Here is a 15,496-nt window from a genome sequence, read left to right on the forward strand (position 1 = left end):
TTGTATCAGAGGACAAAAAAACATCAGCTAATTAAAATGCAATAGTACTCTACAAAGTTATTTAAACAAAAGAAGTGGAATATAAAGAGCTTTTTCCTTTAGGCATTAGGTCACATTTGCATATTACAAAACAGGTTACTTTTACTACTAACACCACTAACATCATCACACCTGAACTTAATTTGTAAGATTTAAGAGCTATTTACAAATTATTAAACTATTGTAATTTTATGGCCAGAGAAAACAACTGAATTGGTCAAGTATAAGACAGCATAAAAAAGTTCACAGCAAAACCAAAGATGAAGACTAAATACAGTTCTCTGATCCTGGCCTGAATTTCTGAAGACACAAGTTTCTTTGCCATAGTAAAAAACTGAAGCTGATGAGGCTGAGACAAGCAATCAGCACACTCTGTATATTCTGAAACTGGTTGTTTTTTTCTTTACGCTTTCTTTTTCAGCATGGATTTAAGGAAAATAAAAAAAACACTAGTATTTAATACAGTTAATGGCTATTAAAAGTCTCTGAAATTAGAAATTTGACTTATGTGTTCATTTACAATACCTTACAGCATTTCAGGAATTCTGTGTCAAAACAACACAAAATTCAACACACTATGTTCTCAAATCACATAACTGGCTCAATTATATATGTCTTCACATAATTTGAGTTCTTGATCTTTGCTGAGTGTCTACCATATTGTAGTTCATAAATCACATTTCCTCAAGATGTAAAATAGTTTTATTCACACTTCCTCCCATTTGCGAGAAGGTATACTACTATTTTAGCAGTGACAAGAAACTTACTATAAAAGTAGTAACGCATCTGTCAATAAGTAAAGCTAAAAGAAATACAGATTATAAAACACTGGAGGGAGTAATTATTATTACATGTTACTTAAACTAATGGTAAAATTCCAGAGTGTTCTTTTAGCGAATGAATATACAACGTCAGCTTTGACTAAAGAACCATTGTAACAACAAAGAAAGAGTATGGAATTTTTTACATTAAATTCCCAAAGGCTGTTCAAAGAGAGTATACACAATATGAACAAACATGAAAGCAATGTGCATATTTTAGAAGGTCTATAGCTTATTTAAGCCGACAGTGAGGAAAATTAATTAGGAAAACAGAAAAAAAAATTGCAATCATAAAACTCAGAGGATGCAATTCAGCCCATTAATAAAAAGAATCTACTGCAATAATTTATCCGGGACTGAGAGAACAGATACTAGAAGTACAGTCCTACAATACTTCATCGTATTTTCTCCCTCTCTTTAACTTATGCATTACCATACTGAATTATTATTTAAAGTAAGTTTTTGTTTAGATATCCAGAGCAAATGAGAAGCAACTCTCACCTGTGGAGGAGGTACTGTTATTGGTGCAGGCATGGGAACGGGAATTGGAACAGGTAAAGCTTTAGGTATAGGTGACACTGGTTCATTATGTGTAGCTTCTGCACCTCCATTTTGAGCTACTTCATTTTCAGACTTCTTGGGAATCCCCTTCCACTCTATACAAAAAAAAAAAAACCCAAACATACATGTATCAGCTCAGTAGAAGCGGACAAGTAGTCAAGTACTGCCATGTAAAACTACCATGCTTTGTGATGTTTACAAAAATGATGCAATTGAAAATATTCAGATAATGAGAAGCACAGAGCTAAGAAGCATTTAAACATATTTCTGACAATAAAAATTCCAAATTACTTTAAACACAGTACAGCAAATCACTGAAACATAGCAAGTAAATTTATTCCTTTCATTAGTCATTTAACAATTCTTTGCACTGACAGCATTTATACATGCCCATGACCCTGAAACATGTTATCTGTAACAAAAACAGTAAGGCTGTTTTGGGACAAGCTTTCAACAGACCCATTCTATTGCTCTCGAGCAAGAAGGCAGCAGCTTTTTCACTAATTTGAGGAGTCACTTCTGAAAAAACAACATTTTCAAGTCTTGAACAAGGAAAAGGAGAATACAACAATAAAGAATCACAGCAAAGTAAGAGAAACATCAAATACAGCTTTAAACTCATTTTACAGAAGAAATATGGCTCCTATTGTTTGTCAGAACTTCCTGGGAAAAGACAGCTAAGCAGAAAAAAGGGATCAGTGAAGAGACATTATGGGAAAGAGAAAAACATTGAGAAGACTGGAACACATTGAGGTTATGTTTATCATTCGTTAGACTTTCATTTAAAATACACACTCAACTTATTTTTGTGTATTTATCATGAAGAGATGCTACTATGAAGAATAACCATCACCTAATTAGGGCAAATTGGACAGAATGACAAAACCCTGAAATAACGTTTCAATAACTAGGCAGCACACCACACTATGGTTAAAACCAACACAGTAGTCTAGAGTACCAATTCAAAGAACTTAAGGCAATTTCAATTTTTAAGTACTGCATTCATTTAATATTACTTTCAAAATCAAAAGTCAGCACACTAGCGACTATACTGATTTGAAGCCTGTAACTGATTTGAAGCTGCTGATTATAACAGGTGTCATTTTCTTAAATCAACCATAGAAGTCTGATATTTTCACTGCTTACATACAAAATAACAACAATTCTATTAGGTCCCTATAAATACAAGACTTGCTAAAGGAACTGAAAATGTCAAAAATGTGAAAACTATAGGCACTTTTTTTAGAAATTATAAAGTTGCAATCAGCTCAGTTGCTACACAAGTACTCCAAAGGTAGGCTCCTGTGCTAGGAGTGCCTTGCACAAACGGGGCGGGGAAGCTGGCTCTGGGACTAACAAGTAAAACACACCTGCATTGTGCATTACCATCAAGGGCAAACACCAGCGCAGCTGACAGGTCACCTGGTATTCACGTGCATTTTTAGCCCAGCCTCTTGTAACACAGCTGCACAACTCCTGATGAGGGACTGTCGTTAACTGCTTAGAGGCTCTCTCCAATCTACTGGTTACACATGCTGCACTTCCTAGCCATTTCAAGGATTTTATATGCACCTCAGATTCATGAAAGTCAGCCACACCAACTTCAGGACACCAGCACAAAGGACAATTTTTAAAAGCATTTAAGAATGTAGCAATACTTTACCTGGACTAAGAGTTTCGTTGTCCAACATTCCTCCTTCACAGAAACTTTCAAGATCTTCAGGTTTCACTTTGTCCCATGGTATGTAAGTAACACCTAATTCTACATCCCAATACTGCTTGTAATCTGGCTTTATTCCTTTATTCAAAGCCCATGCAATCTTGGGGGGGGAAAAGTATATGTAGTCAGTAAAATGTTTCCATTTTAAGGGATTTAATATTTAGTTCTCACAAAACAGCATTACCATTTGAGGCTAAAAAGCAAAAAGAATACTCTAATTGAAACAGCAGGAAAAATAGGTTAGTTACAAGACTCTGAAATAAGAGGGGTTTTTAAAGCAGACTTAGTTCTTATTTCTTGGCTTGACTCTTGCACACAATTTGTAAAAATGTATAAAGGCAGTTTCTTCAAATGTTCCCCAGTCACCGAGATTAATTCTATTTCCCTTCAGAGGACAGTGTCACACTCTAATATGATGTTCTACAAAAGGAAGAACTTCACTAATGAATGCGTTCTTCCTTATTTATTAGTACTCTTTGTAGGATTATCATATATAATTAAACTCGGTTATAAGACAAATAACCAGAAACAAGAAAAACATAGTTACAGTCCACTGTAATGACTAAAAGGACACCATTTTTGTTGGTTAAATAGACAATTATTGGCAATCTTTCAAGGAAAGTGATACAAGTTCCACTAGTAACATTACGGAACAGGAAGAATACTTATCAAGAAAAAAATTAAATTTACAGAATACCATATCCAGAATACATAAGTCTAAAATACCTAAAAGTCTAGAACAGATGAAAAAGGATTACAGTAGTTACAGTAACTTTAGAACAGCTTGACATTTTCCAAGAAGTACCTTTATAGATTTCTGATTGACTTTGAAGTTTCCTCGGCTCAGTTTTTGTAGGGCACGGTAAGCATCTTGTCTGTGAACCATTACAATATAGGCACATCCTCTAGGCGGTATCATCTGTTTGTATTTTAAGAAAAAAAAATTGGTTTTGCTAGCACATTAGCGAAGTAATGAACAACATACAAGTGTTCAATTACAGTAAGCTGGAACATCAGCAGGTGTTCCAAAAAGGACTATGGAAGTATGAAAGAGAATGTTCGTTTAAGAGGCTAAGATAGCCATTATCTTCTGGAAATACAAATTTCTAGTAAATTAAGATCAACTTCTTATGTGGAAAGTTTTTAACTCTATTCCGTGTGAGAGTATGGACAACCGTTGTATATTCAATCCTTTAAAATTGTTAAACAGTAGTGTTCATGTAAATGCTGTGATCTGGCAATTAGTTACTTTGTTGGAAGAAACAAGACACTTTAATACCCCACTTCATTCCATATACCACAAGCTGCCAGCTGTACCTCCACATTCAGTTTTATCTGCAGTTTTGTAGTAATTTTTATTATTTGTAATGCATTTGAGAAAAAACTTCTGTGTTGTTTTACAAAATTTGGGAATAGGAAGAAAATTACAGTCACTTCTTTTTGTTTGTTTGTTTAAATGAAATTTTATAGCTACTGGAACAGCTATCATTTATATATAAAAATATCCTTAAATACAGCAAAGCCTAACAATAGTTCTCCATGTTTATGACTAAAATGACAGAAGAGAAACAAGAACACCAGCTGAGAGTCCACATCTCTATAATCAAACAAAATGGAGCAGACAAGGAACTCAGTAGCACAGTATGTAATTCTGTACCCATCTCCTCAATAGCTCTTTCTCATTCAGTTCCCTCCAGAGAAAGCACGATTTTTATGAAAATGGGATAATCTTTTGTATTACTCCAAAAGCATTTTTAAATTGCAAGAAACTAAAGCAACTGCCTTCTTGTTTTTCTACAAAGCAGCCAAATGAATTGAGTTTACACGTTAGAAAACACAACCATATAGGAAATGAGAGCTCTTGACTCTCTTGAACATATCAAAAATAACGCTATCTTAAAACAATCTGAAAAGACTTTTTGTAACCAAGGCACAGCAAAGTAGCTTACGCTGCACTATTCATACTTACATTTATTGATTCAATTGGGCCAAACTCCTCCAAAAGACTTCCAACATCCTGCTGAGTTGTCCTTTTGTCAAGTTGTCCTACCCAAAGCGTAGTACTACAAACTACAATCAAAGAATTAACACAGATTGTAAGAGCACTTGGAAATACACATTTCACAAGCCAGAATGTCAAAATAGTCATTTCAAAATAGTCAGTTATTCAAATGAAAAAACCAGCTGATATTAAAATACATATTTTAATCTTTAGGAGTGTTTGACAGAAACCTCTTTTTCTTGCCTGCCTGGAGCTGCGTTAACAGTTAACCACAGCAACTACATCAGAATCACTGTTAGAGTGCACTCACTAAGCAGCTCTCGCGTTAACTAATATTGAAGTGACCTGCAAGTTCTGATGATCATGAGCTTTGCAAATGATCATAAAAAGGAAAAATATGCTTTGCTGCTAACAATGCTCCATGAAATATCACAACACATACAGTGGGTATTTCACAGCTAGGTAACTCACTCTGCTTAGTATGAAATCCAAGCCACAGGCCACCATCGCAAGTTATGGATGGTACTTACTGGCAAGATGATAATTAGATTGTTTATGGTGATACAGCTACTACTAGCAATATTTTTCCTCCAGAATGTGGTGACAATCAACTACGATGAGTAACCAAACTTTTAACCTCTTCAGTGACCTATTCAGTGCCATTTCTTTCTATGGTTAAGTGAAAAATTATTGACACAAGCTTTTTCTTTCAAGAAAGAGTAAGCGACATGCTTATCTCGCTTCAAGCTTCAAGGTAATAAAAACAGCAGATGAGCTCAAAGTATCACATTCACTGAAGACTACTATAGCAACATTTAATACTCATCTATGTTTTCCCCACTAGGTGATACAAAACTGCAAACCTAAAAAGCATTAGGTGACAGAATCTGGGGAGATGTTGGCAAAAGCATATCTTACACCACTGCCAGTAAGCTTTTAATGAACAGCTACTAAGTCTTTGCAGTCCTTTTAAACTAATGGTATTGTCATTCACAAGGTTTTGGCTAATTAAAACTCCATAGTTTTTGTCCCTCATATAAAAAAGAATGTTCTCATTTTACTTGATGACTCCAGAGAAGATTCCACACTCTCCAGGAATATTCAGAAGACAACTACTACATTTTGTCTATAAACACAGGCAAAGCCAGGATTATTTCAGATATCCGAACATTAGCCTGTGTGTTTTCCAGGTCAAAGCTCCCCTCCAGGTTTGAGAGACACACAACATTGAATCATTAGAAAAATCGTAATAATGTACTCAACTTCTTGTTGCTCAATCTGCTTCACCTTTTATGTCTCGAAGGAAGGAAAAGAAAAACATGGTGTTCCAGCTTTTTCTTTCCTCATTTTACAGCCAAAATATTTCTGACTTGGAGATATTCCAAAAATGCCAAATTGTCTACTATGAGTAAAGGAAGTACAGGGATGTGTGGTGAATTTAATTCTTACCAGCTTTACAACAGTTCAGAAAATAAATCAGAGTTCAGTTTACTTTTGTTCTGTTTGGATGAGTCTTGGAACCCACATCAAATAGCATTAAACCCAAGAAAAAGAAACAAAAAAATTAAAAAAACCCCACACACATGAGATTAAGAGTTGTCTTCTAGGATATTCTGAGCAGGTATCATATACTGAAGGTAACTGGACTTGTCAACATTAAATTTTAAAAAAAAGTCTAATAGATACAAGAAGTGTATTTCTTCGACATTTACAGTTTTTCTGAAATGTTGTCTTCTTAGTATTCTATTTTACATAGGCATAGTATCTACTGTAAGATCTTCAACTTCACAGAACTCTAAAATTCATTAAAGAAAATACTGGGCACAGACAAAAAAGTTCCATACATGAACCAGGAAGATGTTGAGCATCTGAAAAATGGTATTACAAGAATTTGCAGAGTTATGTCAACAGTAAAGAGAAAGAATAAACTTACCACTAACAGTTTCTGATTTGATCTGAGGAAGGCCTTTTGACCTGCGTTCTCTCTCCCTCTCACGTTCACGTCTTTCTTGTGACCGAGACTTAGGAGAGTGTCGGCGTCTATCCCTGGACCGAGATCGAGATCGACGATGACGTGACCTCCGAGATCTGGAGCCAGATCTTGAACGTCTCCTTTTAGGTGACCTAGTTTAAACCAACAACCATTTATGTTCCATCTTTCTGACCCAGACATTGACAGATAGATAACTATTTCAGGTATCTATTTAAATAATCAGGCAAGAGTTCAGGCAATAAAAAAAATAAATAAATCCAAGTTCATTCACGTGCATTTAGAACTAGAATAAACTATTACAGTAGCTTATTAATGCACTCCAGCTGAACAGTTGATTGTTTTCCAATTTATCTTCTATTAATTTTGTATTGAAGTTGACTACCACAACTATGTCCACGTTAACACAGAAAAAAAATTACATCTGCTTAAATGAGGAAAATGTTTATTGCTTTTACAAAAGAATGACTAAAAAAGAGATTAAAAAAAAAATTCTGCCAGTTAAATTGTATTTTACATCATGTTCAAGTTCTAAACCACGCAAGGTCTGGAAGACAGAGTAAACCTTCAAAAAACTCATATGAAATTTGGCAGAGAAGACTCATAGCTAGCTTTGCTTTAATACTGGAGCCAGATTTGTTAGGTCAGCTGAGACATGTGAAATACTGCCTCTGTGACAGGCAAAGTCCCATAGTTCACTGGATCACAGATTTCTTTGTAAGAAAAGTGTCTTTAGAGCACAGACAAAATTAAACTATCATAATCTGCTTCCCTAAAATTTACTCAGTACTGTTGGGCATGGAAATTACTCTCTACTAATAAAAGAGAACTGTATAGATAACCAATTTTCCTTAGAAGGCAGACGACTTCAGGGGTTCACACATCTTAGGAGTCACTAATCTGTTTCTCATTACCACTGCACTGAAGTACATACAACATTTAGCTGTATTTATACACAATGCCCCTCAGAGGTAAGAGATTGAAAGGGTCTCTTTTTTCCTCTCTTCCAGAAAGGGAATTCAAGTAAAGCCCTTGACAGTTTCGACTTTACCAAGAAATTTCACTACTGTTGTCCATACAGAGAATAATACGCAGACAGTAATTTCTTGTAATTAATCCTTAGATTAAATTGAAATGGACTCTTTTGCTACATGTGTCTTCTGGCATTTAGTCATAGAATCCAACTTGTACAGCACAACTGGGCACTTACAAGAAACAACCCCAAAGGAAGTATGCCGAGTGGGGCACCCAAGAAGCCAACTCGAAATACAGGTAAGAGGACTATGTCCTAAGGCACTGAAAATGAGCTCCACCAATAGTTCAAGGAGTTAGCTCACCTCTCAGCTATTTACTGTCATCTCAGTTAGAAGTTACCACCCCCACAGTAGATTTGGCAGCACAGCACCAGATTCTCTGAGCTCCAGATAATCAGCATAACTCTCCTCAGTACTCCGTACAGAATTAGTAAAGCATTTTCAAGTCTTTGGACATGACACACTTAAGCTCCTTATGTTAAAATCCAATACTTGATATAATACATACCCTCACTATAAGAACTTTCACTAATTTAGAACCACAGAATCATAGAATAGAATCATAGAATAGTTTGGGTTGGAAGGGACCTCTAAAGGTCATCTAGTCCAACCCCCCTGCTGTGGGCAAGGACATCTTCAACTAGATCAGGTTGCTCAGGGCCCCGTCCAACCTGACCTTGAATGCTTCCAGGGATGGGGCATCCACCACCTCTCTGGGCAACCTGGGCCAGCGTCGCACCACCCTCAGCATAAAAAATGTCTTCCTTGTATCTAGTCTAAATCTACCCCCCTTTAGTTTAAAGCCATTCCCCCTTGTCCTGTCACAACAGGCCCTGCTAGAAAGTCTGCCACCATCTTTTTTTATAAGCCCCCTTTAAGTACTGATAGGCTGCAATAAGGTCTTCCCAAAGCCTTCTCTTCTCTAGGCTGAACAACCCCAACTCTCTCAGCCTTTCTTCACAGGAGAGGTGTTCCATCCCCCTGATCATTTTTGTGACCCTCCTCTGGATCCACTCCAACAGGTCCATGTCTTTCTTATGCTGAGGGCTCCAGAGCTGGACACAGTACTCCAGGTGGGGTCTCACCAGAGCAGAGGGGCAGAATCCCCTCCCTCGACCTGCTGGCCACACTGCTTTTGATGCAGCCCAGGATATGATTGGCCTTCTGGGCTGCAAGTGCACATTGCTGGCTCATGTCCAGCTTTTCATCCACCAGTACCCCCAAGTCCTGCTCGGCAGGGCTGCTCTCAATCCCTTCATCCCCCAGCCTGTATTGATACTGGGGGTTGCCCCGACCCAGGTGCAGGGCTTTGCGCTTGGCATTGTTAAACCTCATGAAGTTCACACAGGCCCACTTCTTGAGCTTGTCCAGGTGCCTCTGGATGGCATCCCATCCCTCTGGCATGTCAACCACACGACTCAGCTTGGTGTCATCTGCAAACTTGCTGAGGGTGCGCTCGATCCCACTGTCTATGCCATTGGGTAATTTACCTCGATGCAGATCTAGATCTTGACTTTCTGTTGTCAGAAACATGCCGTTTTCCCTCTTGAATAGGTGGCTGTTCCACTTCCATATCCTAAAATATTAAGTTGACTGGGTGAGTAGCGCAAGCATTTTATTTCATTTTATGCCTAGAGGAATTACGTAACAGCACTAAAATTGCATTGAATATTCACATATGTGAAATTAAAATGTAATGCAACTCTCCTCAGAAGCTTCACCAATACTTCGTAGTCACTAATAGGGAGACAGTCAGGTATTAAATGAACTTAATACAACCACTGCAAAACCAGAATAATTTACACAAAATTCTCATTTTCAATTTGCAAATTATTGTTTTTCCACATTTTAGTCAATTTCCGCACCGCATATATCTCCACAGAATATGATTATATTCCTTAGAGTCAGTCAGTGGATCTTGCTCTGTCATCAAAATCACAGGCAAAGTAAGATCTACTAGAAAACTTTTCTCCAAGATGTTATAGGAAACTACTTCAAGCCATATATATAAGTAAATTACAAAACAATAAATTTTAAGAATGAAGCAGTTAAGTCATCAAAACAATACATAAAATGTAAGAACCTGCTTAAAAAAAAACAAAAACAGTAAGTTCAACACAGCTCTTCCTTCCTACCCCAAATCCTCTACAGCTTCCCACTCCAGAACATACTGTGTCCTGCCTAAACTTTAAGTAGTCTTCATGATGCGACCCTGGCAGGGAACATCCAAACAAGCAATCTCTCAGAATGTACTGATTCAACAGAATTCAAGACTAAAAAACTAATTACAAAGATACTCTTGAGAATTGTCCCTTTATTCCAAGCAGGAAGCAAGAACTTATTTCTAGAATCTGTGACATCACAGGTCACCACATAAAGACAGCTTGGTACCATCTCTATTTCTCATTTTAGGATTTCATTTTCTTGGAACAAAAGAGGCAAATATATTCAACTTTTTCTTTTTTTTAAATACAGGCTCATAAATAGACTTGCTCTTTGATTTATTCTTAATAGCAGCCAGTTACCAAACCAACAATATCCTCCAAAATCTTAGGAAGAGAGAGGTGTTTACAAACACTTGGATTTTTTTTAAACTTTTACAGACATCTGAGTCCATTTCCACTATATTAGCTATATACTAGGCCCTTAAAAATTAACTTTCCCACAGTTTCTCTCTAGAATGAGATTGCATTGTTAGAATTCCATGGAACAAAATATTCCTGAAGCATGATGGGGACAGGAAAGGGAGGATGAGGGAAAGTGAGAAGCGGAAGGACAAAATGCAATCCAAAGTCTTTCACAAAAGGAGGCATAAAGCATACATATGCTAGTTTTGCTAGACTTCTGAAATACCAGATTTGTCATGTAGCACTGCAGCTATCCAACGTTCTCTCAGATGAGCTACCCTCACATCCATGGTTATCATGAAATTTCCTCTCCTGAACTAACTATAGTTAATATATATATTATATATATAAAAAATATATATAATATATAGAAAAAAACTATACACATTTGAGAAAGACATGCATTAGAGCATTTAAGTTTGTTTACTGCAAGGGGTCCTCACCTGCTGATGTGGTTTTTGCATGTGTGATTCACTCTGTACTGGAAAAGGAGACTGAAAAGTTTGCTGCACAGGTGCTGTTGGTGGAATCACAGGCTGAGCCATGGGTGGAAACTGCGGGGTAGGCAGGAGACCAAAACCTGGCATTTGCCCATTAGGAGGAAGCGGAACCTTTGAAGAAGCAAAAAACCACAAAAACTTCCAGTTAGGAAAAAAAATTACATGAGCTTTCCCAGTTTGCTAAAGTAGAATTGTATCTCTGCTCCAAAGTCACAATAAAAGACCAGAAGCCCAAGAAAGATTAAGTAGGTCAAGTGTTTAAGTGTATAAAATAAAAATCTTGTTCTTCAAAGCTTGACTGGAAGAGAGAACAAAAATATGTTTCTTGGGGAAGTTGGAGGGCTAAGCTATATTCACTCTTCACTAATAGGTACACTGCTTCCTTACTTCTGCGCCAAAGAAAACAACAAAAGATAGAAAACATAACACAACAGAGGGACAAGGGAAAACCCTGAAGTTACCTGGTGACGCATTGGATCCTGTTGTATTCCCATCATTCGCTGCTGAAAAGGATCCATATTTGGGAGTTGAGGAAATACTGGCTGTTGTATACCTTCTCCTGGAAATCCACTAAAACCAGTAATAGTTTGGTGAGACAAGTCAGTAGATACACAGATTTTTTGCCTTTATTTTACGTATTTCTATGCACATTTACACATTCTTGCTTCAAATTTAGACAGAAAAATTATCTTTATTACGAACCCATTTCCTCTCTAAAAAGTGAAAACAAAAAAAGGAGAAAGAGTGGCTTCCTTATCTTTTCTCCACTGTAAGAGTAGTCCTTTAACATTTAAAGAAATGCTACATAAAGGTTTAAGCCTCTCTTCCCCCTGTACTTAAATGATCTTGCTAAAGATCTCAGTCTATGGAAATTTTTCATGAAGGTTGTCTGCCTCAAGCTAACTTTCCTCCTTTCCAGTTCCTCTTTTGGGAACAAAAGAAGTAAGCCTTTTCCTCAAGGAAAATAAACTGGCCATACTTTTGCTGGGAAAAAAAACTTTGGTTTGGGAGGAATTTAGGGCAGAGGAGAAAGGGATATGTATATCACACAAGGATTACAGTAATGCCATTCACTTCCCGATTCAACACACAGAATGGACAGTGCTCAGGGAATTAATGAGGTCTGTGCAGTTAATAGGACCTGTTTACAGGATGCAGTTTGTGTAAGAAACTGAACAGGATTTCAGGAAGATAAAGGAATTTCGTGGTGATGTGAAATGGAACTTTGTAGTATTTTAAGACACAGGTGCCATACAATTCTTAGATGATTCTGGACAGATCAGTTTTTCATATAGAGCATTACTGATTTTGTGTGCCCAAAATGAGACTACTGGAATCCAATCTTCAGAGGCATCTTACACAACTGTAAGGTAATAAGGACAGAGGCTTTGAAGTGCTACAAACAGAACATAAACATGCTGAAAAGCCTAGTCCAACGATCTCTAGTTGGGCATACACAAGCAGTGCTTATGTTTGACCTACCTCATCTTTCTGTACTCCAGAGTTCCATCTGTATTATAGGGAAAATACTACCAATTTACTTTAAAGGCATTTTAATTAACCAATACTTGTGGAACATTAAAGTGCTCAAGGTGATAAACACAGTAAGAAAGCTAATGACAAAGTTAGTGATTCTGTTTTTCAGAGCAGGGTTTGGATGGCATATACAGAAAGTAAGACATGGGGCCACATACTGAAGCAGGGAAAAAAGAAATATTGACTAACCCAGGTATTGAGCACCATCCAGCCTGTGCACTGAATGAGAGAGAGGTCCTGTGGAAAAAACTAGTATGTGATCATGTAATTTAAGACTTTATCATAATGCATATCAAAAGGGAAACAGGAGTCTGAGTTAGTTTGCGTGGGTATTTAATGTTTGAGAACGTAAAGCTGCAAAGCCAATTTTAATTTTTTAAATAGTTAAAACTACCACAATATTTGGAATAGCATCACTTCCCCAGCCAGCAAAGCAATCCAGCTGATTGATTACTAACAATGCCCTGACACACTCAGTTGTGCAATAAAAACATGGAACTCATCTTGAAACCAGAACTGAGCTTTTCTCGATAGAACACATTCCTCAATCGATGCAACATGCCAAACCTACACCGATCACCAAAGTAAAAAGACAAAAAAAACCCCACCAGAAGACGTTAACAACGTTTTAACTTTGGACTATAACAGTTAAGCACTGAAGTAACCTGGAATTTTAATCAGCTTTCTAACCTAAAGATTTTTTTAGAACAAAGATTTGTTAATTTTATTATGACACAAAACTTACAAAGCTGGCTGAGAAACTGAAGGAGAAGGAGCTGAATCTTCTTTCTTTGAATCTTCCACTGCTTCTGGTTCATCATCATAGTCAAACCGATCTAGCAGCTTCTGAAAGAAATTACATTGAGCCAACTATTTTTTCTGTATCTTATGTAATTGGCAGCCAAAATGTCCTTATTATCAAAGTCTTACTATATATCTAACAGCTCTGGAATTAAAGACAAGGCTAGAATCAGAGGAGGGGAAAAAAAAAAAAAAAAAAAAAAAATCTATATTCTAATACAGAATCAGCAACTGTCCAAAACCAGTTTTATTCAGCTTCAGAAAATGCAACGGCTATAAAAACAGGAAGCCGACCTCCAAACGGAAAGAGAAGAAACAAAATTTGCATCATTTTTCTCCTAACAAATGGAGGACATCGAGGCATCCATCAAACAGTCTTCCGCTGAACTGAAAAAGTTAAACACAAAGAAGAAATGAAGACTTACTTTGTCAAATGATGTTTTTTGCTCAGGCGGTGGGAAAGCAGCTTTTTGTTCTGGTGGCTGTGCTGCTGTAGTTTTCAACTGAGCAGTAATAGCTTGAACCTGAGCCATCACAGTGTTATCTATGACCGGTGACTGGGGTTTTTGAGGCTGTTGAAAAGTCTGAAGAATTTGCTGAAGCTACAAAAACATATATAGTATTAGGTATATATTCTTATATAAACACATGGTATTGAAAGAGTTGTAGGATATAAATTTTACATCAAACCAGACTATGGCACAGGATGAACACCATCAACAACCTGACTGAACTATGGAGAACTTTCAGCAAGACCAAAAGTCATTTTTTCAATACTTCAGTGGCAAAATTCAGCAGATCCTAAGATTTCAGTACTCAGGCCTTTCAACACTGCAAACGTTTAAGAGGACCAAACAATAAAATTCAATATTTTGTTCGATATATTCCGCCTGTTCTTGAAACTTTGTAACTGCATCAATTCAGAACTAATTATTTAGGAATATATAACTTAATTATCCCCAAATACCATAATTACTGGATAGAAGGGTCACAGATCATTCAAATACTGACACTAACTCTTACAAGTTTTTCACTGAAGACCTTAGGGAGGCTTTTTGTTTTGTTTCAAATCAAGGATATTACTTCCATCATTTTTCCCCTCATTTAACATAAAAACTGAAGTTCGAAGGGAACCAAATATAAACAGGTTACCTGTTGTCCTTGCGTTGTTTGAAACAACTGAGCTACAGCCGCAAAGGCATCAGAACTGGGCAACTGTGGCACAGTAGGTACTGAGTTAGCAGTAACTTGAGGGGGGTCCGAAGGAACCTTTGCTGGAGGGGGCGGCGAACCTGAGAGTTTCATAGGAATTGAGAAAGTGCTACGTTACTCCAAAACATTCATCTTACTCTTCAGTGCATACATCTACTTCCTCAAAACAAGTGTCTATCTACAATATTCTATTTAACCCCAAAAGTCCTTTCTAAACTACCCCAAATTGCATATTCTATTCATTTTGCCTTTAACTGCTCCATTCACTGCTCACATCTGCGCATTATATACACCAAGAAAGAAAACAAGAGAAAAATGGCCTATCTGAAAGCTAGTCCAGCATGGTATTTTAGATCACAACTCAATGTTTATAATTGTACGATTTTAGAAAAGTTAAGAGAAAAACTATTACTTAAACAGTGTTAAGAAATGCGTATCAATACACTTAAAACGTTAGTTCTGGTTACAAGTTCTGGACTCAATCTTTTGGATGAATATTTCAAATCAATCATCTAATGGTTCATTTTAAGAGCAACTGAGTTTCTCTTAATATTTTCTAGCAGTAACTGAACTTTTGCTGAAATGTCTGGTAATAATTAAAGGTTTTAAAAAATTATTTCACAAGCAACTCTCTCTTTGATAAGGTTTGTTGA

The 15,496-nt window shown here is 36.8% G+C and overlaps 1 protein-coding gene across 3 annotated transcripts in view; it reads right to left on the reverse strand.

Annotated features, from left to right (window-relative positions):
* SCAF4 (SR-related CTD associated factor 4) overlaps nucleotides 1-15,496 on the reverse strand; it is a 46,325-nt gene that overhangs the window by 13,977 nt on the left and 16,852 nt on the right. Inside the window, exons 6-17 of one of the 3 annotated variants that reach the window (XM_076352885.1) lie at nucleotides 14,784-14,923; nucleotides 14,057-14,233; nucleotides 13,576-13,673; nucleotides 13,020-13,067; nucleotides 11,756-11,864; nucleotides 11,238-11,405; nucleotides 9,658-9,743; nucleotides 7,077-7,267; nucleotides 5,111-5,211; nucleotides 3,947-4,060; nucleotides 3,085-3,241; nucleotides 1,362-1,516 (exon numbers count right to left, since the gene is read on the reverse strand). In XM_076352885.1, coding sequence (XP_076209000.1) covers nucleotides 1,362-1,516; nucleotides 3,085-3,241; nucleotides 3,947-4,060; nucleotides 5,111-5,211; nucleotides 7,077-7,267; nucleotides 9,658-9,743; nucleotides 11,238-11,405; nucleotides 11,756-11,864; nucleotides 13,020-13,067; nucleotides 13,576-13,673; nucleotides 14,057-14,233; nucleotides 14,784-14,923 — 1,544 coding nt within the window. Of the gene's footprint in view, nucleotides 1-1,361; nucleotides 1,517-3,084; nucleotides 3,242-3,946; nucleotides 4,061-5,110; nucleotides 5,212-7,076; nucleotides 7,268-9,657; nucleotides 9,744-11,237; nucleotides 11,406-11,755; nucleotides 11,865-13,019; nucleotides 13,068-13,575; nucleotides 13,677-14,056; nucleotides 14,234-14,783; nucleotides 14,924-15,496 lie in introns of all 3 variants that reach the window. The other 2 variants (XM_076352877.1, XM_076352893.1) reach the window with 2 other exon arrangements.

The sequence above is a fragment of the Aptenodytes patagonicus genome, chromosome 1, assembly GCF_965638725.1.
Source record: "Aptenodytes patagonicus chromosome 1, bAptPat1.pri.cur, whole genome shotgun sequence".
Lineage (NCBI taxonomy): Eukaryota > Metazoa > Chordata > Aves > Sphenisciformes > Spheniscidae > Aptenodytes > Aptenodytes patagonicus.